Here is a 23,073-nt window from a genome sequence, read left to right on the forward strand (position 1 = left end):
CCTGCCAGCTGCACTCTCTCTTTTATACCATTGACACTTCAGCTCAAGTGTCTTCACTAACCACAACTGTGGTAGTATGTCATGGGGAGAGAAGGGGTTTTGAAGAAAAGCCAGGCCATTTTAGGGCTTGATAGGTCTAAATCAACACAAAGTCAACCCAGAAACCAACAGGCCATCCGTGCAGATCATGGAGATCCAGTTTAATATGACCATGAAATACACACTGCTTAACACAGAGGCGGCTAAGTTCTGTACCAGATGCGGTTTCCAGATAGATTTAAGATATAGCCTCCCAGTGAGCACCCTGCAAAGTGACAAAGGTATGGATGACAGTTGCATGGTCTGCATCCAAAGGAAATGGACTCAAATCTCTTAGCCATGTGAAGCTTTGGGGAGGGGGAAAGAGGTGATCTTGCTGTGGCAGCTACCTGCTCTTCTAATAGCATTTGAGTGTTACCGGAGCCCAGACTGAAAACCTGATCCACAGATGGCGCAGACACACCTCAAGATGGCCAATATTATTCCTGTTATATCTTCCGATTGTTTCCCCCAACCAATCTGCACCACCTCCATCTTGTCTGGGATGGAGTCTCAGCCAGTTCGCCCTCATAGCTGTGCCAGTCTCCCCCAGACACGGAGCACCACAATGGACAGCTCTGGCCAGGTCAATGGATATGGAGATGTAGAGCTGTCTGTTAGCCGCATACTGCAACCCATGCCTCATCACTAAGCCTCCCAATGGCCTCACATACATATCACCCTGCTTGTTTAACAAAAGAGCGCCTCAGGGAGGAGTAGTTACCCCACACCATGCTCTGAGAGCAGTCAGCAAGGCAAGATCAGGACCATTCAGAGCATCCCACCCACCCTTGCTATGGATCAGAAACAAGTCCACACACCTCATGGTCAATGGTATCAAAGGCAGTTAATAGAGCTAATACCTCTAAGGTCACTAGATACTGCGAGAACCGTCCCTTGAAGACAGCTGGGGGGCACAAGTCCAGTATGGCCATTCATGTGCCATCCCTGGAGCTTAGCCACTACCCTTGGAGGTGCGCACAGACATATCAAGCATCACTCAGCTTTAGAACTCATTGCCAATAGATATCACAGAGACCAAGAACTTCGTAAGATTAGAAAAGGATTAGGAATTTGCATACTTTAATGAGAACATACACAATTTCATCAGACAGTAATAAACCCCCAACGTTTAGAAAGGATATAAATTCTCATGCTTTCAGGCATGAGTCGCGTCTATCTGATGGGGTTAAGACATTTCTTTGTAGACATTTTCTTCAAAATTTGAAGTGAAGTGGAGGATGGGTTCTTGAATTAGGATCCCTGAAAATATAGCAGGCAGGCAGACCCACACACTCTCAACACTCAACTTATTTGCCACTTATTGGCAAAAAAAAAGAAATAAACCCAATTTCCTTGGATTCTGCTGAGGTCCTGTGCCTTTGTCCATACTTTGAAACAGTAACTTCCCCTACCAAAAATTCACATTAGAGAACGTCTGCTCCAGAGAGCTCAGCACTGCACATGAGAAACGAGGACTCTTAAGCCCTGTCTCTTGAGCAGTAACTGAGCCTGACTGCTGGGGAAGTTTGTCATGGGGGAGGGAGGGGGGGCGGACACCTTTTCCTTTGAAAGGCTTGCAAGGGATACTGATGAGCCTCCCAAGTCCCATGGGGTTGTGAGGGGAAACCAACAGTCCCCTCTAAGGTTTGTTGGAGGTTCTCCCCTCCTGCAAAGCACATGAGGATACAAAGGAAAGGGGAATGAAGGAGTCTTGGATCTGATTTTTTTCCTTCCTCTTGCATGTGGAAACTTGGGGCATTGTTTGATGGCAATATTTAGCACAGTACTTACCCATCTGGCATTGGTACATGTTTCTGGGACTCTGGTTGTGATCAGAGAACGGAATGAAGTTGGCCACCACACTCAGCATGCTATGAGGAAAGAGCTCCTGGTGAGTGGTCACACCAGGCACAATTTCATCCTCAAGGACAGCAATGTTCATGAAGACCTGAGATAAGCAAAGTCCAATTTAATTACCAAATTGATCTTTTTAAGGGTAAATAAAGCTGTCTCCAATCACTTTCATTCACTTACATAGCTCCAGCTGCTCTATTTGGTAACTTAGTGTGTTAGTGTGTAAAGAGGACTATGCAAAAACCAAACACAACTATGGCTACTTCTACCCTGAGCTAGGGATGTGATTCTCAGCTTGCGTAGACATATTCACGCTAGTTCTCATCTGCGCTAGCGTGCTACACACAGTAACGTGGCTGCAGTACCCCAAGCAGCGGCAGCATGTGCTAGCAGCCCCAAGGACGTGCCCGCAGGGTTCAGGTTCATTGTACTTGGGACGGCTAGCATGGTGCTGCCATTGTCACCAGAGCGACACCACTGTTGTGGTGTGAGCTGGGAGTCGTCACCTCGTCACCCCCCGCCCCTGTAGTGTAGATGTAAACAACCCTTCTCATACACCACATTCCCAGCCCTGAGGAGGGGAAGTAAAACTGGGAAGGGGAACGTCACTCCAGCCTTTCCATGGTTTTAAGTCACTACGTAAGCATTCTTTCTGAAAGCTAAGTGTCATGCCAGAAGACAGGGTAGGTGAACACAAGGAAGTAATCCACACAAAAGCCTTCATTCAGGCACAGTTAATATTGAGAGCACATATCAGTAAATGAAGGGTAAAAACCCTTACAAGCACAAAGTGGTTATCAAAGTACACACCAGTAAAAAGCTAGAAAACTCTAAGGTCACCCAAGCAAACTTAATTGCCCCGTTGACAACATCAGCTTCCCACCTCTCCTTCATTGTTCCTTTCATAGATATTTTTGTAAGGTGTGTGTTATTTTTGGATCAAAGACTTTTCTCTAATGGCCACTGCTTTGTAATAAACAAACATGTTAGACAGACCCATGCACAGTACCTGTTCCAGAGTACCAATCAATTCTTCCTTTCCCAAGGCCAAATTTCTCACAGGCCGAACCATCCTGCAAGGGGTAGTAAAAATGAATAATCCTGGATACAGACTAGGTTTTCCTGTCATTGGAATAAGGACTACCTCAGTCCAGGCTGGAATTTTCTTTTCTTGCATTACCTGTTCTCACATATACAGAAAAAAAGCCAGTTAGAAAACTTGTAATAAATGAAGTTTTTTTATATCCAATAGCCTATTTTCCCCTGCAAATGAAAATCTTAGTCACACAAGTAGCTACACAAATTCACTGTTTCATATATTTAAAAAAAAATATTTGCATCAAAATCTCTACAAAACTGGAGAAAAACAATTGCATTTTAAATTGCTACGACCAACACACACCTTGATGCTGCAATGCTTTGGTGGCAATGCCTGATAAATAGGCATAAAATTAAATAAAAACATGATAAAATTCAAATAAAACCAAATGAATGGGTCAGACACAAAAATGAAGGGAGGAAACGTTTGGGAAGTGTTAAAAATTATTTCGGAATCTGAGGCAAGCCTCAAGGTGCACCACATTGTATATTGTCTAGCACAGTAGATTCAGACTGCTTCTTTTAAGTCACGTCACATCAAACAAAGCAACCTTAAAGTGCCGGAGAGTATCTGCAATCCTAGGAGCCATATCTTTTTCTACCCAGCCCACTAACGAGCCATCCAGTGTAACTGGGTAACACTCTGCATAGGGTTGGCTTGGAGTCCCATCAACTGGAGTGACACCTGGGAAAGAACCAAGGAAGTCATTAATGCCGAAAGTAGTGATCCACACCAAACATTCTTCAGGATCTTAGAAACATTCTAGAGCAGCATATAGGAAATGCTTTACATTTTGCTTTGCCCACTACATATATTAAGAATCTAAATATCAGGTATACACTATTTTTCCATATGCTGCCTGAATTATATCCAGATTTAAAACAATAAAAAGTGGTTTGATGACCACAAGAAAATAAAACTCTTAGATGAGTTGTTCTTTTACTAAATAGTCATTGGTGACCTTATAAAAGCACAACTAATGATGCTTTTTGGAGACATTTCTATGCATTTATCTCTCTGTACACATGAACCTGCTCATTCTACAGTATGCAGCTTTTATTAGTTCAGTACCCCCAAGTAATTGTATTGATACTCAATCAACATTTTAAAAACGTCAGTGCTGTGTACGCGATACAGTATTTTTGGTCATTAACCAAAATGCAGGTTTAGCCATGTTGAAGTGTTTTTGTTTTAATGATATCCAGTGAAGACACGGGTCTGTGGGGTCCTGCAGAGAACATCATCAGCTGTTTTCTCTGTAAGTTTTTCTTAAGTTATTAACTCAACGGAACCTACCTAAGGAGCAGAGCAAAGGTGGCAAGGACAAGGTGTAGGCTGACTTCGTCACTATTTCGCAGACAGTCGTAATATGGTTCATCAGCCCACAGGGCTCTCCATCGGGGGTGTGCACAGGGCACAGGAAGCCCCAGGATTCTGGCAGCAGTTTGCGCACTGTGGTGGTTCTCATCTTGGCAAATGCAGCACCTCTGTGTACGCAGCGAAAATGGGACAGGTAACGAATAAAATTCAGCTTGTCTGCTACCACACACAGACCAGAATCTTGTAGCATACCCAGACCTTTAAAAAACAAAAGCCAGATTTAACGTGTGAGCTGATATTAATGAAGGACATTTGCAAAATACAATTCTATAAATCATCTTCATTAGACTCATGCATAGAATTCTAAAAGATTGACATCAAAGGGGAGATTCTCAGCTTATTAAGCTATATCTACATTTGAGGGGTTCAGTGGACTGGTAAATGGGCTATACAGCCTTTACACTCAAGGTCACTGGATCAAATCCAGCTCAAATTGGTAGCAACCAAAAGTTACTCACACTTGTTCGGCGTTCTATGTGAAATGAGTTAACAGTCTCAAAGCTGACTGCAAAACTAAGTTTGTTCCATGAAAATTTTATCAATTTGTTTCCCTATTTTTCATTGAAGTTTCACTTCAGAAAATTTCCAGTGGTCTATTGTAGGCTCAGCCCAGTCTCCAGTGGACATAAAACAGTATCATATTAGACATGATGTTTGCAGCCTCAGTGCACAGGCCAAGGATTGAATGGGCTCTGATGATAGAAACTACTGCACTTGGATAGTTTAACTCAGAGGGGAGGGAGTACAGAGAAGTAGCCAGCACTTCCATACACCATGCTGTGCCTTTTCCAGGAGAACGGACATTATTTTCAAAGCAATCAATGCGGCTTCTTTTAGCAATGCTAAATGTAAAGATATATAATCCTGTATCTGAATATAAATAATGTATATATTTTAATATACATATGATCCAGAGTCTGAGGAAAAAATCTAATCCTTTTGTGAAAAAGCTTCTTGTTCATATGGAGCTTCATGAATTCAACTTGAGCAAATATTCAGTAGACAAAATGATACTTTAAGAGAAGAGGCTTGAAAAATTTATATCCATCAGCACCTCTCTGTGGAGAGCTAAAATTGTATCGCAGGAATGGAATGAGGTGCAAGATAAAATTTACCTGTTTTAGAGCGCAGGTTACCAGTAGCAAGGAGATATTCAAATGGCCTTGTAACATCAATTCCCATGCTGAATAGCTTCATCATATTTTCTGAATTTATGGTTATATTGGTCTTTTGAGATCTTTTGTCCAAGGCTACTTTAACAGAAAGCAACCAAGCTTCCATCCTCTCCTAAGATTTAAAAACGAGACATGTTAAAACTGAGGACATGTATTGCTGGAGAATGTCAGTTTTGTTGATAGGTTTCAGAGTAGCAGCCATGTTAGTCTGTATCCACAAAAAGAACAGGAGGACTTGTGGCACCTTAGAGACTAACAAATTTATTTGAGCATAAGCTTTCGTGAGCTACAGCTCACTTCATCGGATGCATTCAGTGGATTATCACTACAAAAGGCTCCCCCCCCACCTGCCCGCTCTCCTGCTGGTAATAGCTCACCTTACCTGACCAGTCTCGTTACAGTGCGTATGGTAACACCCATTGTTTCATGTTCTCTGTGTATATAAATCTCCCCACTGTATTTTTCACTGAATGCATCCGATGAAGTGAGCTGTAGCTCACAAAAGCTTATGCTCAAATAAATGTGTTAGTCTCTAAGGTGCCACAAGTCCTCCATTAGTTTTGTTGATGAAGCTGTTAGTCAGATCTTGTGCACAAATAAGTGTGGTGAAGCAGGGTTTCAGGAGAGAATTGAAGGTACAAAAGTCTGCAGGGTTTGATGGTACACTGTAACTGATTACTGAGAAATAATGCTTTTTGGAAAGGAAGATGGTATATCTAAGAAGTCAGAGACTGAGCTTGAAGTGAAGGATGTCAGTATGCTCGTTGGATTGTCTCCAGGTGAACTCAGCAGCACAAGAGAACTCCTTGCCTAACCTAAAGAGTCTGAAAAGGCTCTTACCTGACTTCATTGCTGCCCTTGATAACTAAATGATTTATAGTAATGGAGGATTTTTCCCCACCCTGAATTGATTTACTCCTATTAAGTCTGTAAACGGCTCCAAAAATTAATGCATTTTATTTTGACTTGATTTCCTTAATTACTATTGATATTTTACTCTTATGCGGATAGTCAAGATTCATTTTTTATTTCTGAATCATCATTGCAAGGAGGGCATAAAAAATATGAAAAAAGAGTAAGTGAACCAACTGCTGTTTTAGGCAAATCTTGCTCCCAGATGACACCAGCCTGGTGACATACATCCGATTCCATCTCTGTTAATTTACATCTGTTATTCAACAGCACATGTGAAGATTCTAAAATTACAATGACTAAATTTACAAGAATGCTGTTGCTTCTTCACATACTTAATTGTTCCCTAAAATGCTCTGAGATCACATAAAAAGCACTACAGAAATAAAATACAAAGCTAGACTAATTTGAATCTTCGGTTTAACCAATTTTATGAATTATTTGCATCAGTTGTGCTGGTAGATAGAGTGGGGCACTAAACCTGACATTAGAGCCACATGGTGTGAGGTGTATTTTACTGATTGGAAAATCAAGGTGCAGAGATATTAAATGACAAATCAAGGTCACATAGGAAATCAGCGGCAAAGCCAGAAATTGAGCCCAGATCTCCCAAGTCCCAGCACAATGCCTTAACCACAAGCCCATCCCTTCCTTGTCTTTTAAAAGAGACCAACGACCACAATTTGTGAAAATTTTACTCCTTGTCGTGATGCACTGTGTCGCTACTCCTTTCTGAACTAGCTCATTAACATTTAAACTGAGAGTCTTTGTTTCAGAACACAGCCCAGTCTTACAAACGCCTCAGTTCTAACTGAGTCTTTTGGAGTACAGGGCTCTGAACAGACACAGCACAAAGGTCTCCTACACTAGGGGCTCTCAACCTCTCTCTTTCTGAGACCCCCCCCTCCCCCAACATGCTATAAAAATTCCATGGCCCGTCTGTGCCACAAAAACTGTTTTTCTGCATATAAAAGCCAGGGCCAGTGTTAGGTGGTAGCAAGCAGGCCCCACTCCACAGAGGGCCCCGTGAGGCTAAGTTGCTCAGGCTTTGGCTTCAGCCCCAGGTAGTGGGGCTTCGGCTTTCTGCCTTGGGCCCCAGCAAATCTAATGCTGGCCCTGCTTGGCCGACCCCCTGAAACTTGCTTGCGGACCCCCAGGGGGCTCGGACCCCTGGTTGAGAACCACATCCTATACAAGAGAAAGGCACAAAATGAGTATTTGCAGCTACAGTTATTCTAATTTGCAATCCCCAGTGATTATTAGTGTTGAGCAAATGCACGCATAGCTTCTGCCACCTGCAACTCCTACAGTTGTGGTTACTGAAAGCACTTCAGCTCAGGCACTAATGGGCAGACCTGAAAAGAATGGCTTTCCTAGCACAAGCAAGGAATGAGCTTTGTTGTGCCCCCTGACTATGCATTCTCAGCACAAAGGCCCATGGCTAGCTAAGGGACAAGATGAGGACAGCAGCACAAAGTTACATGCTGTCCAAATAAGACTGGGGCCAAGTTCAGGTTAGCATATATGAGCCACAACAGCTTTCCTCCCTCATTTGCATTCAAGATTCATAAGCCAGGCAATGCACCATGTGACAGGCAGCAAACCAGAGCATCATGGAGATTTAAGGGACTAAACTGATCGATTAACAATGCCCCTCTGCCATGTACATTGGCTAAACCGGACAGACTCTATGCAAAAGAATAAATGGACGCAAATCAGACGTTTAAGAATTGTAACATTCAAAAACGAGTCAGAGAAACACTTCAACCTCCCTGGACACTCAATTACAGACCTAAAAGTCGCAATTATTCAACAAAAATCTTCAAAAACAGACTCCAACGAGAAACAACAGAACTGGAATTAATCTGCAAACTGGACACTATTAAATTAGGCTTGAATAAAGACTGGGAGTGGATGAGTCATTACACTAACAAAACTATTTCCCCATTCTAATTTTCCCCCTACTGTTACTCACACCTTCTTGTCAACTGTTTGAAATGGGCCATCCTGATTATCACCAAAAAAGTTTTTTTTCTTTTGCTGATAATAGCCCACCTTAATCGATTGGTCTGTTAAGAGTTGGTATGGCAACCCCCATTTTTTCATGTTCTCTGTGCATATATCTATATCTATCTATATCTTCCTACTGAATTTTCCACTGTATGCATCTGATGAAGTGGGCTTTAGCCCACGAAAGCTTACGCTCAAATAAATTTGTTAGTCTCTATGGTGGCACAAGTACTCCTTGTTCTTTCAACTTTATACCTAGATGCTACAAACAATGAAGGTATCAGTTTCTCCGAAAAGGTTATAAGGATCTTTCATAAAGCAAAGTGTTAGCCAATCTAAATAGAGGAGTTGTGACCAGCTCCCTCTATAATGGAAAAAAAGAACTAACACGGGGCAGTTGAACAAAAAGCTCTTCCTGATGCTTCACTACAACTGCATTGAGACAGTTTCCTCAGTAGGAACCAAGTTATCCTGCTTCTCTAAAGACTTCCCCACAGAGGATTCTCACTCCTGGGTCAGTGTCCCTGAGCATGAAGCCAGCAGAACACCCTCCATCACAACCCCCAATGGGTGTCCTATGCCAAGACACTCACTCTTGTATTGTTGCCCATGCATTCCAAGCCAGTTCCTTCTTTATCTAGTTTGGGGAAGGTGTTTCCTACAGATCAACCCAAAGTATATCCTTTCTGATATTTCTAACCCTTCCTTGCCAATCACACTTAAAAAAAATAACAAATAAAAATTTGTCTGTCTTGGACCTGGTGTCTTAATACTCCTGTCCCAAAACGCCATCCATTGGTGCTTTGGTCACTTGATTCAAACAGTATCTCAAAGCACTCTCCCAACATGTTCAGACATCATGGCACCCTTTGGTGCTTGCTTCCCAGAACTGGCAGCAGTTCGGGGCCCTGGTGCAGTCATTTGCTCTCCAATCATTCGGTGCACTTTACTGCAGCCCTGACGCAAACTCTTCCTTGTTATCTTTGGTGCATTAGATCAGCTGCACTGTATCAACGCAGCCAAATACACTCTTAGCTACTCCATGCATCTTAGCATACTTAGGGGTTTCTGACCTTTCCTTTCTAGAGATGGTTTTGAAGAAGGAAGAAGCAGGCTTGTGGACTTGTGGTAGAAAGATGTCCTGTACAAATGGTCATAGCCAAGGTCAGTGCTGCCTGAGTGTCTCATGTGATGTACATGGGTGTGAAATCTGCCTACAGATGTCTCCTTGAATACTTGGGAAATGCAGAACATACCTGCTGTCCTACAACTGACACAAGGTTGGCCTGGAGTGACTCAGAAGTGAAATCCTCAGAGCGCAGGCCTGAGCTGGGGGTTTGCCAACAGCATCCGGCACAGGGGTCTGTCGACAGCATTCGGCACAGTGTTGACTGAGGGAGTGATGCCAGCTTTATACTGAGAAGCTGAGATGCTAATTCAGGAGTGAGAATCCTGTGTGTGGTGTGTTTAGTGGATAATACTTCGCTCTCGCTGTAGATGTTATAGTGCTCTAACAAACGAGGATGAGCAAAGAGCATCATCCCTATTCCACAGACAGGCTAGCGGGCACAGAAAGGTTAAGTGACATATCCAAGGTCACACAGCAAACCAGGGGCAGAGTTGGAAACACCATCTAGATCTTTTGAATCTCAATCCTCAGCATGATCCACCAGAGCCCAGCTGCCTCCTCACAAGCTCCTCTTATACGAGCCATTCAAATACGCCACATGCTGGATTCAGATTTGCTCTTTTCTGTATATCTAGAGGTTCTCCTGCCACTCACAGCTTTAAACACTTTAAGGCATTACCTTTAAGAACATGAGGTAAAGCTGCCCTGGGGTAAGCACCTCCTGATTCATAAGGCTATCTGGATTCTCCTCCATGCACTCTTCTTTGGCAAAAGCAAACAGCTTCCGGGTCATCAGACAAAGCAAGTAGAACTTCTCAGTTTTGGTTTTCAAGTGTATACAGATGCACTGACTGTAGGAATAGGAAGAAAAAGGGCCAATTAACTCCATCTCTAACAGAATTTATGGTCCAAGCTCCCGCCTGAACAGCCCTTGACCAAACTCTTATTCACTAACTCAAAAGTTAAGCTGCATAACAGTTTCCCCCACACACGTCTGGGGTTTTTCAAAAATTTCAACGCAGACCACGGCCTGAAAGGGTTGAGAGACATCCCTCTCATCATCCTTAGAGATGCAAATCTTCCAGAACATGACTGAGGCACATCAGCAGGTGAGCCCGCACTGCTGCTCCCAGTACTGTGCCTGTTATTTGGATGAAGAGAGACTCCTGGAATGTTAATTCTACACCTTTTTAAGCACCAAATTGACTTAAAAGCACAAAATTATTTTGAGACAGATCCACATGAAGGCTAAATTTCGTACACGGATTTTACATAAAATGTGGTGCAATCATATATGTGAATCACTAACTTTGTTCCACAGAGAAATAGTAAACACAAAATGCACTCAAAATAAATGTTTTCAGTGCTACCGTAGCCATGTTGGTCCCAGGACAGGAGAGAGTCAAGGTAGGAAAGGTTATATCTTTTACTTGATCAGCTTCTGTTGGTGAAGGGACACAGCTTTCGAACTTGTCCCTTCCAACAACAGAAGCTGGTTCAATAAAAGATATTACCTCACCTACTTTGTCTCCCTCTAAATAAATGGTAAATAGAAAACGTACTCACTAAAACTCTGTTACTGCCATGCAACATCACAATCAAACCTCCTATCATGTCCCAGCAGAGCACTCGGTTATATAATTTTGGTCTGGATACAGCTTAACGTGGGCAAGACAAAGTACAGACTTCCTAAATTCCTGTCAGAGCAGATCAGCTACAAGCTTACTTTCCCAGAGGCAAGTGCCATGATTAGGTAGCACCTATCGCCCTTGCTTATCTTAGCATTGCCATGATTGTTTCCACTCTGTACTCCCTTGTATTCAAGTGTTTATGACTCAACTATAAAGGTCCACTCTGGGCCAAAACTTGGCAGGAAAATTCTTTTTCAAAATATGCAAGTTATAATTATCAAAGCCCAACTGAACGAGGTGCACACCGTATCTAGTGCCTTCAGCTTCCTCCTGTCTCAACTCCCACTTCAACTGAAAACCCTTTCTGATGAACAAAATGTTCAGTTTAGTCCATATGGACGAAGAGCCCCAGGATATTTTGAAAGGAAAAAAATAGATAGTTTAACCTTGAAATTCCGATTCTCTGAAGATCATCATGAAGGATTCTTACTCCTGACTCTTGTCCTTCCAGATGACTCTGACTCTTAACATTTTTAACCCTTTGAGTCACCAGTAGGCTGGCTTGAGGTCTCTACCGCACTGACCATGCTCTAAATACAGGTATCTCAAGGACTCTGGAGCCTTCCAATCAGTTCCTTTCAAGGGCTAGCAGCAAGAGCTCCTCAACTCAAAACACCTGTATCATGAACCAGGGATTCCCTAATACCACTTCCTCCTTCCCCCCCGACCCCTTAAAAATATTCAAAGTAAAAACTGGAATGGAATGCGGTGTCCTATGTTATTCCACGGAGCAAGCATTTATTTTCTCTCCTCTACCTAAAGATATACTCCCCAAAAACCTTTTAAGGTAAACTTCACTCACCCTGTCATGCTCAAGTGCAAAGGACTTCAAACAATGGGTTAAATGCCAAGCAGGCTGTGGTACAGTAGATTCAGAGTTAAGGCAGCGCTCACTGTTCAATTTCCTAACATCTATCTCTCAGTGTTGAGGATATTTAGATCTTTTATAAAACCCACTACAAAGCCATATGGCAAAATGCACGAAGGACCAAGTCTGCAGCTATCCTCTGAAATCATGCTCACATATTTGGTGGATATGTATTTGCAGACAGATTAAGGTAAATGCAAAGTTTCCAGAAACTGGCTGAAAACGGGCCCCATAATGTTATTCGGGTTGGATGTCTCTCTAAATTTTTGTCCTTGAGTTTACTGAAAAGCTGGTCATGATACAGTAAGGTCAGACAGTGAAATGTGACTACATCTGTAGTTCAATCATTTACTTATATATTGCTATATGAATACGTACTCCAAAAGGAATTCTGCAGCTTGCTCATTTGGGTACCACTCAGGAAGGTTGAGTTTCACTCGGAAGCATTTCCCAATGTAGTTAAGGACCTGCTTCTGCGTGGTACAGCCCTCCTCCATTACCATTCTCAGCATCTGAGAGATGCAGTTCTTATAGAAGGAGTTGTCTTCTCTTCCTTTGATCAACTCTTGAAAAATCTGGTAATCTGAGAAACCAGCTAATGCCTGGAGGAGAGAAAGGCACCAGATCAGAGAACAAAGAAAAACCAAGAGTAATAAATCACCATGTCTAGTTAAATTATAGAATGGGACCAGGTCACTCCAGTCACTTATGCTGGTTTATGCTCTTCTGTCCTAATACCCTTCCCCTAAAATGAAAACAGTTTTCTGAGGTTCGATTAACTGTGGAGAAAGACCCTGGGTATACACAATCTGATGATCACCACTAATGCCCCTAATGAAGCCCCTGGAAAAGCAAAAGCTGGGTTAATACAGACAATGATGAATAAAAATAGTTTTTCTTCATTTAAATAAGATTTTTTATATTTTTATAGACTGACCTTGCTTACAATATAAATTTAATTCCCAATTTGTCTCAAATCACTAATTATTGACATTTAAATAAATTGAAAATAAGTGGTTTTTATAATGGAATGGATGGCTTAAAAATTAGATTGATTTAGCTATGTTGCACAGGACTGTGAAAAATTTCACACCCTGTGCGACATAGTTAGATTGACCTAATCCCTGAAGAGACGCAGCTAGATCAATGGAAGAATTCATCCACCGCGAGAGGTGCTTTAACTACACTGATGGAAAAAGCCCTTCCATTGCTGTAGGAACCATCTACAATATGGTGCTCTAGCAACATAATTGCAGTGCCATAGCTGGGCCGCTGTTGCAGCTGTAGCGTACGCTGAGTTCAGCCACAATGCTCAAGTCTGCAATCCCCAGATTTAAATCCAACATTCTAAACTGGGGAGTGATTGTATTTAAACAAAACAGCTCACACAGACTGAGGTTTTATAAATAGAAAAATCAGAAATAACTTTCACTTGTTTACTAAAACAAAAATAAAGCCTGTGAAGAAATGTAATTTGTCAAACTAAGCTGCCATTTCAACAAAGCATGTGCATGTCGTCTGACAATGGACACATCCTGGTGGGTTAATAAATCAAATACATCAACTAGATTACAAAAGCAGTCTGACATTACTACCAGAAAGAATGTGCTTTCTTTTCAGGAAACGAAAGATGAAAATAGTTAACTGAAGCCAAATCTTTACTACTACCTATTTAAAGCACAATTTAAATCATTCTATTCTGTCCAGAGACAGCTATTTTGAAAACTTTCACTGTCTTGCTTAGCAAAATTCATGCACTGTGCTTACTAAATTGTATTCTATAGTTATGAGCTTTTTTGAAAGTTCATTATCCAGTTGTTGCTTGCCTTCCGTAACTCGTGCTCTCTAAATGCACTCATTGCCTCTACAGAGGCACTAGGCTTATCCTCATTGCACCAGTTAGCTCGAGTTAGCACACTGGAGTTAGCCCAGCTCAAGTGAGAGCGACCACACTTCAAAACAACACTAGAGTTACACAGTTATTTGATTTGCAGCACAGAATGAATGGATTAGCTGCTGCTGAGTACGGGTACCTTGTGCTGCTGCAATCCCACAGCATTATGAGCTCGAGCATCAGCATCCCTGTCCTTCAAACAGCCCGTCCACCCCAGTTAGCTTGAATTTAAAGCACCATTTAACTGAAGCTAAATATTTGTGGTCATGGAGGGGACTCTAGTTGCAGTAATGCTCAAGTTATAATTCAAGTTAACTGTGCTACGAAGACGCACTCACATGGTAGGAGTTGCACACTTGAGGCAGTGGTCATAGAACTGTTTAGATCGGTGTCAGTTGGGGGCCTGCGCATGTCCCTTGAACAGACTTCCACCTTTGGGCTGAGGACATAACCAACCTTGGACCCCCTAACCGTCTCCTCTTTACCACAGTAAATGTGAAAAGGAGCTCGGCTCGGAAGCAGAAGGGAGCAAATGGGGCAGCATGGTTCTGTGGAAGCAACATAACAAGAACTGGAGTTACGACAGTAACCCCCCCAGGTCTTCCTTCATGAATCTGCCTCCACAGAGCCCACTGTAGGAGAATAGCTAGCAGTGGCCTTGCTGTAGGGGTCAGCTAAGGAACCCTGCTAGTTCAAGGCTGAAACGCCGCCCTCCTGAACCCAGCATCTGAAGGTGCGGACTGAGCTCAGGGTAGCAGCACCACAGCGTTCCCTTGAGGCCATGTTACAGGCAGATACCATGGCTGTTGCCATCCCCCTAGAGGGAATGAGCTCTAAGAGGTTCTGGAGCAGGGCTATAAGGTACTGTAGGTGAAATCAGGTTTGGATGCACAGTCGAATTCATTTGAAATGCCTTTGAGACAGGATGACAGGGCTTTGGACTTTTTGCCCAAAGTTCACCACCAGAAGATTTCCTAAGAAATTGGTCCTGTCTAAACAACAACTAGCAGCTCTCCAGTTCAACATGGGTAGCCTCCTCTTCCCCAAATGTCTCTGTAATCTAGGGAGGAGAACGGGCAGACACTTTTATCATGGACGACAGTGCATCAGTGTCTGTGTCTTTGAGATCCTCCTGGCAGCAAAGGTAACCACCAGGAAGGAAGACTTGGAAGACAGCAAAATCCCAAAGGCGCCAAGGACCCTTCTGTAAGATTGGTGAGCAACAGGACAGGTCATGGTAATAACTATTACACCTACGGAGGTTTACAGGATTGGGCCTTCAGATTTTAAGCCCAATGGGGCAAAGGGCTGACTTCCTTTGTGTCCTGTACAACACTGCACACATTGGTGGTTTCACAATCACTTTAAAAAAAACCCTGTATTTTTGCAACCACTTCTAACATTGTTTATCCAGGAAAGTTCTGTACAGAAGCAGCATTTTGTTTTTTTACTGTTTTGCTTGATTTTCAATTGGGATGACATGACTTATCTGAGGAGAACAAAGATTCACGTACTCCCAAAATCTTGCACTGGACGATACTGCCAATAACTGGGATACGGACTGAAAACATTCTGCCAATATTGTGCTGGAGGATGTATTCTGCACAACAGGTTTTGTTTTAAAACAGTTTTATCCTTGAGTTCAGATGGAAAACTCCCCACCATTACCTTTTAAAAACATCTCATCAGTACTGTCTTATAGCAAAAAGCCAAGAAACTTTTATACAAAACCTTATTTCACCTTCTTCAGCTGTGTACACATTCTCATACTTCAGCCCTGAATATGATATTACCGACATAGGCAGGTCTGATTTGGACTACAATCCTTGATAATCAAGATGACAAGTATCATTTAATGAAATACTTCATGTGGAATTAGTTATTGAGTAAGTCATTTTTCCAAGCAAGAAACAGGCTGCTACACTTTCCACAGCAATTCTTCAATCAACCTTCCATTCACCAGAAAACCTAAGACTAGATTATGGTTTACCTTCAGTGCAAATCCCAGTGGGAGGAAGAACAACTCTTTCTGAAAAATGAAGTTCAGCATCACTGTACCATTCTCCAGGTAGTGAAGGTTCATGTTTATAGCAGTGTGCTCATCCCTAACACAGTGCATCGATATACCTGCCAAAACGAACATAAGCAAAGATTCACTTATACAACATAGAAACTACTGACTGCATTCTATCGGCACTACAAAACAAGCACTGTTCTTGATTGCTCCGGATACAGGTTAGATTTCCTTGGGTTGGGGCACTGTATGCTCAAAGGCGTCGTACTGAGACACTATGTCACACTTGTAGATAACTGTTTAGAAATGAATTAGAGGTCTCACTTCAGTTCCTACAGGATGGGTATTGACATCACAGCTGGCCCGCTTGCTGGCAGTCTCAAGAGAGAGATCAAGGATTAATCAAAAACAGGGTCTGATTCTCCACTGCCTTCGACTGCTTTAGGTCTGATTTGCAAGGTATTTCAGCATTAGTCGTCCCACTGACTTCAGGGGCTATTCACGACCTTAAAATTAAGCACGTGCTGAATCAGGTCATTACCTTTTACACTAGTCCAAAGTGGGTGCAAAATGCTATTGTTGCGATCTGATATCATTTTATACTCACTGTACAGTGCACATGACTCTGCAATGTGTCAGGCAGTGGGGAATCAGGCCCATGGTGACTGAACTGCTCTTTTATTACTAGATGTAGCAGCATGACAAAAGGAGTTCAGACACACTGGTGGGACAAATTAGGGAAACAAACGCAGATCCTGTACCACCATCCTTCTAGATCATATGGAACAAGGAGTGTATCTGTGTGTCTTACACAGCAGCTTCAAGCTCACTGTCAAAAATGTACCTGTTCTGTGAATAAATATAAACAATGCATTTTTAATGAGGCAGAACACAATGCACCGACAGGATTTTCATTAAAAACAGGACGCGCTGATAGTGAGTTTTAATATAAACAACAGGCAGGATTCAAAGGAGAGCCATTACCAATTATGACACTGAGCCTTACGATGGAGGTAGTGTAGATTCTATCTTAACTGTGGATAAATCTCTTTACTACCTTAACTTAGTGTAGGGAAAGGAAATTCAGTGTTGCCTACAGCATCAACAGACTTCTGTGGCTATTGGGTTGATGGACTCAGGTTCGTTTCCAACACACCCTGCTCACAACGTAAGATGGATCACCCAGAATCAGACAGAATACAATCCAGTATCACCTGATATTGATGGTTCAGATTACAACAGTCAAAAGCCATCAACCTTTCTTATGCCTTATATAATGTAATTAGCCTTTTATTTTCACAAGCACTAAAATTCATCCAAATGTTAAAAGAATTGCTTTTTCCAGCACTGGGCTTCTCCCTTTTCAAAGAATTGAATTTCCCCTCATCTGAGCAGGCTGCCATGTTTATGGTATAGCACAAGTGCATGAACAAAACAGAAAGCAATAACTAAATACAATAAGTCACCTGCTCTTTTTCTTTTGTTTATTCTCAAACAATTGTCTTACTAAGGTGATGCCCCTAATGAAATCACTACACTTACCATACTCTGTGTAACCAGGGCCTCGGCTTTTCCATTTGGGTCTTATCATTGCAATGGGGAAGTTTCGTCTAGGCATAATCAGCATTCTGATAACTTTTTCTATACCGTTAACTATAAAATAGCCTCCCATTTCCTGACAAGAGAAAAAGTGCTTTAAAAATTAATACACCAAAGTTCAAAGATCTGAGTACAGAGTATCTATTATACAAGAAACAAAATGGAAGTGAGAAAAATTAGCTCTTACTGGACAGTAAAATAGACACCATCTTTTTTATATGTATGGAATACATGGCAAGTTGTATTGGCATGTGCTTGGGATGCATGCATTACTCACACAACAGGTAAGAGTGCATTACGGAGGTCATTCCAAACAAGTGCCAATAAACCTGCTATACTATTATAAGCTCTGTATAATTCCATGCATTTTACAAAAATAACTATTTTAGTGGTGTTTAAAAGAGTTATTGGGACTATTTCTTGTATCCATCCACGTGTAAAGCCAGGTGCACTAGTTACACTAAGTCCAACTGTAGAGGATGCAGAGAAAATGAGAAGACAAGACTGAAAATTAAAGAAACCTCTAAAATGACCTATAATAACTTTAGTATACATAGAAATATCACAACTTTAAAATACTATACCTTGGGCCCTTTCAGAGCTACTGGCAAGTACTATCTACTAAGAAGCTCCCCTTTCCAAGAGTAAAGTTCCTGTTCTGAGTGATATAAAATATTGGATTTAAAACGTTTCACTGATCTGAATGCTCCCTCTCCCCACACGAGGTCTCTGGGTAGAAAACTGGGAGGAAGAAAAGCTCTATTCCACACTTGGAGAAAAGAACATGACTGTGTGTCCAACTGATTTTTTTAAAAATGGCAGCTCTTTGAAGACATCTGAAATACTAGACAAAGCCTCGGGTGAGATGCATTACTGTGCAAAGTACACGTAAAGTGGCCAAATACACATGGCACATGCACATTTATTGCATGGCTTTGCAATTTAGCATGTGTGTGATGCTAACATCCAATATAAAAATTAATTCCAGAGAAAATTCTCTTCACCTTTACATGTTTGTTCAAATTACGAGTGTGCAATCAAAGTTAATTATAAAGATGCATGACACGTGGCTATGGGCCTGGCAATAAGAGAGTACCATTGTAGATTACACTGACTGAAAGCAGACTAATTGGTTATTTACTTTGTAAACTGAAAAGAAATTATTACACTTTTAATGAAAAATGACATCACTATATGATTCTGTATCCACATATTCAACTTGTTATCAGACAGAGCAGATAAAAAAGCCAAAACAGCAAAAGTGAACCCAAAAATAATGGAGAAGTAAAATCTATGGCTATGAAGGGGATATGTATCACGCCCAAAGAGCCCTACTGTAAGAGTCTCATCATCAGCCAGGAGCCCCAGTACCATGGCTTAGCAGTAGCTGGCAGCCAGCGGGCAGAGTGTGCTCAAGCCTTAAATTCTAACACCGAGAACAGAAGCAGCCCTGCATGCCTCCAGAGGAGGGGAAGGATAGTTTTCCGGAGGCAGCTGCACATCTGGAAAGTAACATCTAGTAACAGTAACTGTCACTGCCTGCATGAACATGAGATACCCCATGAGCTCTTACCTTCTCAAGATGAGGGCTATAGGTATTCTGAAGGGCAAGTAACCTGAAGCCACCTCGAGGGCTGAGACTTATGACCCCAGAGAAACTACACAGAAGCTTTAAGAATGGTGTAAACTCAGAAAATATGCCACATTGTGCTTCTAAATAGAGGTGCCAAATCCTTCAAGCTCATGTAAAACCCACTTCCCTTGTCACATGGTAAAGAAGATATTCCTGCCCCACCAAAATCTACTGTTACCTCTTCTTCCTCATGGCGTTCAATCAGAGCTCTGGGAGGAAGACTATGTAAATTGCAAAGTTTAGATTTCACCATGATTGGAACGTATCCCAGGGACTGTTTAATAATCCCTTTAGGAATGCCATTCACTGACCAGCTGATGTCAGCCTATAGAGAAACAAATACATCAAATTATTAGGAAAGTTAAAATAACACAGATAATGATAAATATAGCACGCTCTCTTTAGAGAATGACCTACGTTACAGCATTGTATGTTCAATACAAAACCATAAATAACAAAAAAATTATACTGTCTGCAAAGAAAAACAGCAGCAATTAGTTACAATTTATTATATATCAACTATAAGAATAAAGACAAACAAATTATATATTATAGTGGATGCATGGTCACATCTACTGTAGTTCAGGTTATATTGGGACTTTCTTTATAATTCCATTTTTGTTCATTTATAATGTGAATAAAAATTCCCTATGTTTCATCTCTGCCTGAAGGAAGGATTATGGCTTTGGGGTTGTTTTTCTTTGGAAAGTTTAAACAAAATTACAAAAGTTATGCACGGATGAACAAAACTCTTACAATGGTGGAATTAAAATTATTTTTCTTCTTACACAACAACTGAAGGAGTTTGATATTTCAGTGAGAACTAAGTCCTACTGTTATTTACAACCCCCCCTTGAAGCCCCAAATTGAGTATTAGTGCTTATGATGTTTATAGCCTGGTAGGAGGCAGAATAATAGACTTCACAGCATTGGAGTACTGGTATTTTTAACCTGTTATGCAATGTTAACTATGTAAAACTTCAGAACAGTTTCACAAAAAATTTAAGAATTATTTTGTATTAATGCGATGGCTCCCTCTCCCAGCAAAACCAGATTGCTTGTTCAAGTCTCTTACTACTGTGAAAGTCATAATGGAATTCCTGCTCCTGTAACGTAAAGAAGCTAAAGCATACCAATAAAGTGAAGAAAAAAATCTCAGATTTCAGTAAAGTGCAGACACTGGCCATTTTATGTGGTCTGGCTTGCTGAGATATCACAGGGTAGGCAGGCATCTGCGCAGCCTGGAAAAACCCAGGTCAGGAGGGAGAGTGACATGGGTCTCTGCCAAAGAGAGGTGATGGATGAAGAGCCAAGTTCCTAGGGTGGGTGTCCTTGAGGGACAATGAAGGGGGAATATGGGTACAGTTGCCCTGAATTGTGACATATACAAATATTTCTTTAATGGCTATCAATATCTCTGGCGTTTTCAAGTGTAGAAACAAATGCCAGACATCATTGCAAAGGTGAGACTCATGACTTTCCAGCGGCATAAGGCAATGGTCCTCCAACTTTTTCCATTCTGTAGGCCATTTTGTAAAAGAAAGATCTTCTCGTGGATGTACCTCTTCTACTAACATCCCAGTTCCCCACAGTATGGTTCCCAGAATGTTTCATTCCAAGTACTACTGGTGATCCACAGAACAGCTGGAGAACATGTGGGAAAAGGTATTTATTTACAAGCTAATGGTTTATAAGCAAATATAGCACATACCAGACAGTGGAAAAGTGGAGTTTTCATTCCCTGAAAGTACTATTCTAGCCATTACTACTTACAGTCAGTTTCCCACGATAGGTGCTTCTGCGTCCTCTACATTCTGCTGGGTATACTTTCAGCTCTTTACAGATACTCCCTTTTGGTACCATAGGAGGACTGATGACAGCGCCCACAACTGCCAGAGTGATGCGTTCATTTTTGAAAGCAAACTCCAGAGCAGGAACAGCCTGAAACCCAAAAGAAACTCTGTATGTATACATATACAAACAACAGTAACAGGAGACCTGATCTATCCAGCTATCAGTAGAAAAAGTACCATATATACTCATTCATTAGCCCGTTCGTTTATAAGCCGACCCCCCAAGATGAATAGGTAAAAACAGTAAAAACTGTATGACCCTTTCATAAGCCGACACTATATTTCAGGGGTTGGCAAACTTTGGCTCCCAGCTCGTCAGGGTAAGCCGCTGGCGGGTTGGGATGTTTTGTTTACCTGGAGCATTGGCAGGCACGGAGCCCCTCAGCTCCCAGTGGCCGCGGTTTGCCATTCCCAGCCTGTGCCTGCAGACGCTCCAAGTAAACAAAATGTCCCACCTGCCAGCGACTTACCCTGACAGGCGGGGAGCCAAAGTTTGCCAACCCCTGCTATATTTTAAAAGCTGGCGTCACAAGAAACACTCAAAAGTTTTGCTAGAATTATTTTAATGTAATCTAACGAAAAACCTGTTATAATAATCATTGAACAAATGTATTCACCTTCAAAATTACAGTCAGTATTTGAAATCAGTAAATGGATATTTAAAACAAGTAACTTAGAACAATATGAGACTTTAAAAAGTCTTAAAATCCTTCAAAGTCTGAATCAGTCTCTGATTCACCAAACAATTAATTAAACTCAGCTTCAGTCACAGCTGCACCTGCATTGTCATCGTCAATTTCGGCAGTGTTGTCTTCAGACTCAGATTCCTTCTCATCATCAGCCTCTGCTGTGTCATCATCAAATATGGCATCATCTTCTGACCTGTCGAGTGCATTGCTGATACAGCAATTCCTAAATGATTTTTCTATCATTTCTGAGCGAATGGACACCCACGCGTCCTTGATCCACTGGGTGACCAGATTGATTTCGGACTTCATAAGATTCCTGCCTTTTGTCAACTTCACCATGCCTGAGCACATCCATTCAGACCACATTTTACGTAGCCAGTCTTTAAAGGGTTTGTTCAGGTAGACATCAGGCGGTTGTAGAACTGAAGTTAAGCCTCAAGGTATTACAGCCAAAGTAGTTTTCCTATTTTGGCCACATTTTTCACCTCATCTATCTTGTGTGCCCTGAACATGTCCCAAACGAGCACAGCAGGTCCCTTGATAAGTGCTCCTGGTCTCTTATTCCACACTTTTTCCAGTCATTCAATAGTCTCACTTTCATCCATCCATCCCTTTTTGTGTGCACATACGATGACACCAGCAGGAAATTTCATGTTTTTAGGTAAGGTTTTTCTTTTAAAAACAACAACAGGAAGGAGCTTTGATCCATTTGCCAAACATGATAAAACCACCGTAAAATGGATTTTTTCATGGCCATTGGTTTTAATTAAAACTGTTTTTTCCACCAATGCCGGTTACTATTCTGTTGCTTGCTCTGGAGATCGAATGTCATCGGTGTTTCTTCCATATTTCCTACTTGTGACAGTTCAAAAGCATATTCCTTTTGACATTTTATAATAAACCTTTGGAAAGATTCGATTTTTTCTTCCAGATCTCTCAGCAGCTTTTGCGCTTTGTTCGCTGACGAAGACAGAGACTATGACGGTTCATGAAGCGAGTATACCAACTCGCTGATGCGACAAACATTGATGGCTTTACTGACTTGTATTTGTCATCTTTTGACATTTGCAGAGCACGCAGACGAATTCCAGTTCTAGTGATAATGTACCCATTTTGTTGACATTCAACAATCCAATTATTGACATCTTTCTCCAGCTCAGGAAATGAAGCACATCTCGTTGGACATTTTTTC

General features: G+C 41.6%; 1 protein-coding gene across 3 annotated transcripts in view; it reads right to left on the reverse strand.

Annotated features, from left to right (window-relative positions):
* POLR1B (RNA polymerase I subunit B) overlaps positions 1-23,073 on the reverse strand; it is a 34,940-nt gene that overhangs the window by 7,229 nt on the left and 4,638 nt on the right. For 2 of the 3 annotated variants that reach the window (XM_037896306.2, XM_043544185.1), the window contains exons 2-12: positions 21,113-21,280; positions 19,518-19,664; positions 17,650-17,782; positions 16,084-16,220; positions 12,578-12,801; positions 10,320-10,491; positions 5,530-5,701; positions 4,331-4,612; positions 3,585-3,718; positions 2,945-3,115; positions 1,873-2,029 (exon numbers count right to left, since the gene is read on the reverse strand). In XM_037896306.2, the coding sequence (XP_037752234.1) occupies positions 1,873-2,029; positions 2,945-3,115; positions 3,585-3,718; positions 4,331-4,612; positions 5,530-5,701; positions 10,320-10,491; positions 12,578-12,801; positions 16,084-16,220; positions 17,650-17,782; positions 19,518-19,664; positions 21,113-21,202 (1,819 nt within the window). In that variant the 5' untranslated portion in view covers positions 21,203-21,280. Of the gene's footprint in view, positions 1-1,872; positions 2,030-2,944; positions 3,116-3,584; positions 3,719-4,330; positions 4,613-5,529; positions 5,702-10,319; positions 10,492-12,577; positions 12,802-16,083; positions 16,221-17,649; positions 17,783-19,517; positions 19,665-21,112; positions 21,281-23,073 lie in introns of those variants that run through there. The other variant, XM_037896307.2, reaches the window with a different exon arrangement.

Source organism: Chelonia mydas, chromosome 3 (assembly GCF_015237465.2).
Source record: "Chelonia mydas isolate rCheMyd1 chromosome 3, rCheMyd1.pri.v2, whole genome shotgun sequence".
Taxonomy (NCBI): Eukaryota; Metazoa; Chordata; order Testudines; family Cheloniidae; genus Chelonia; species Chelonia mydas.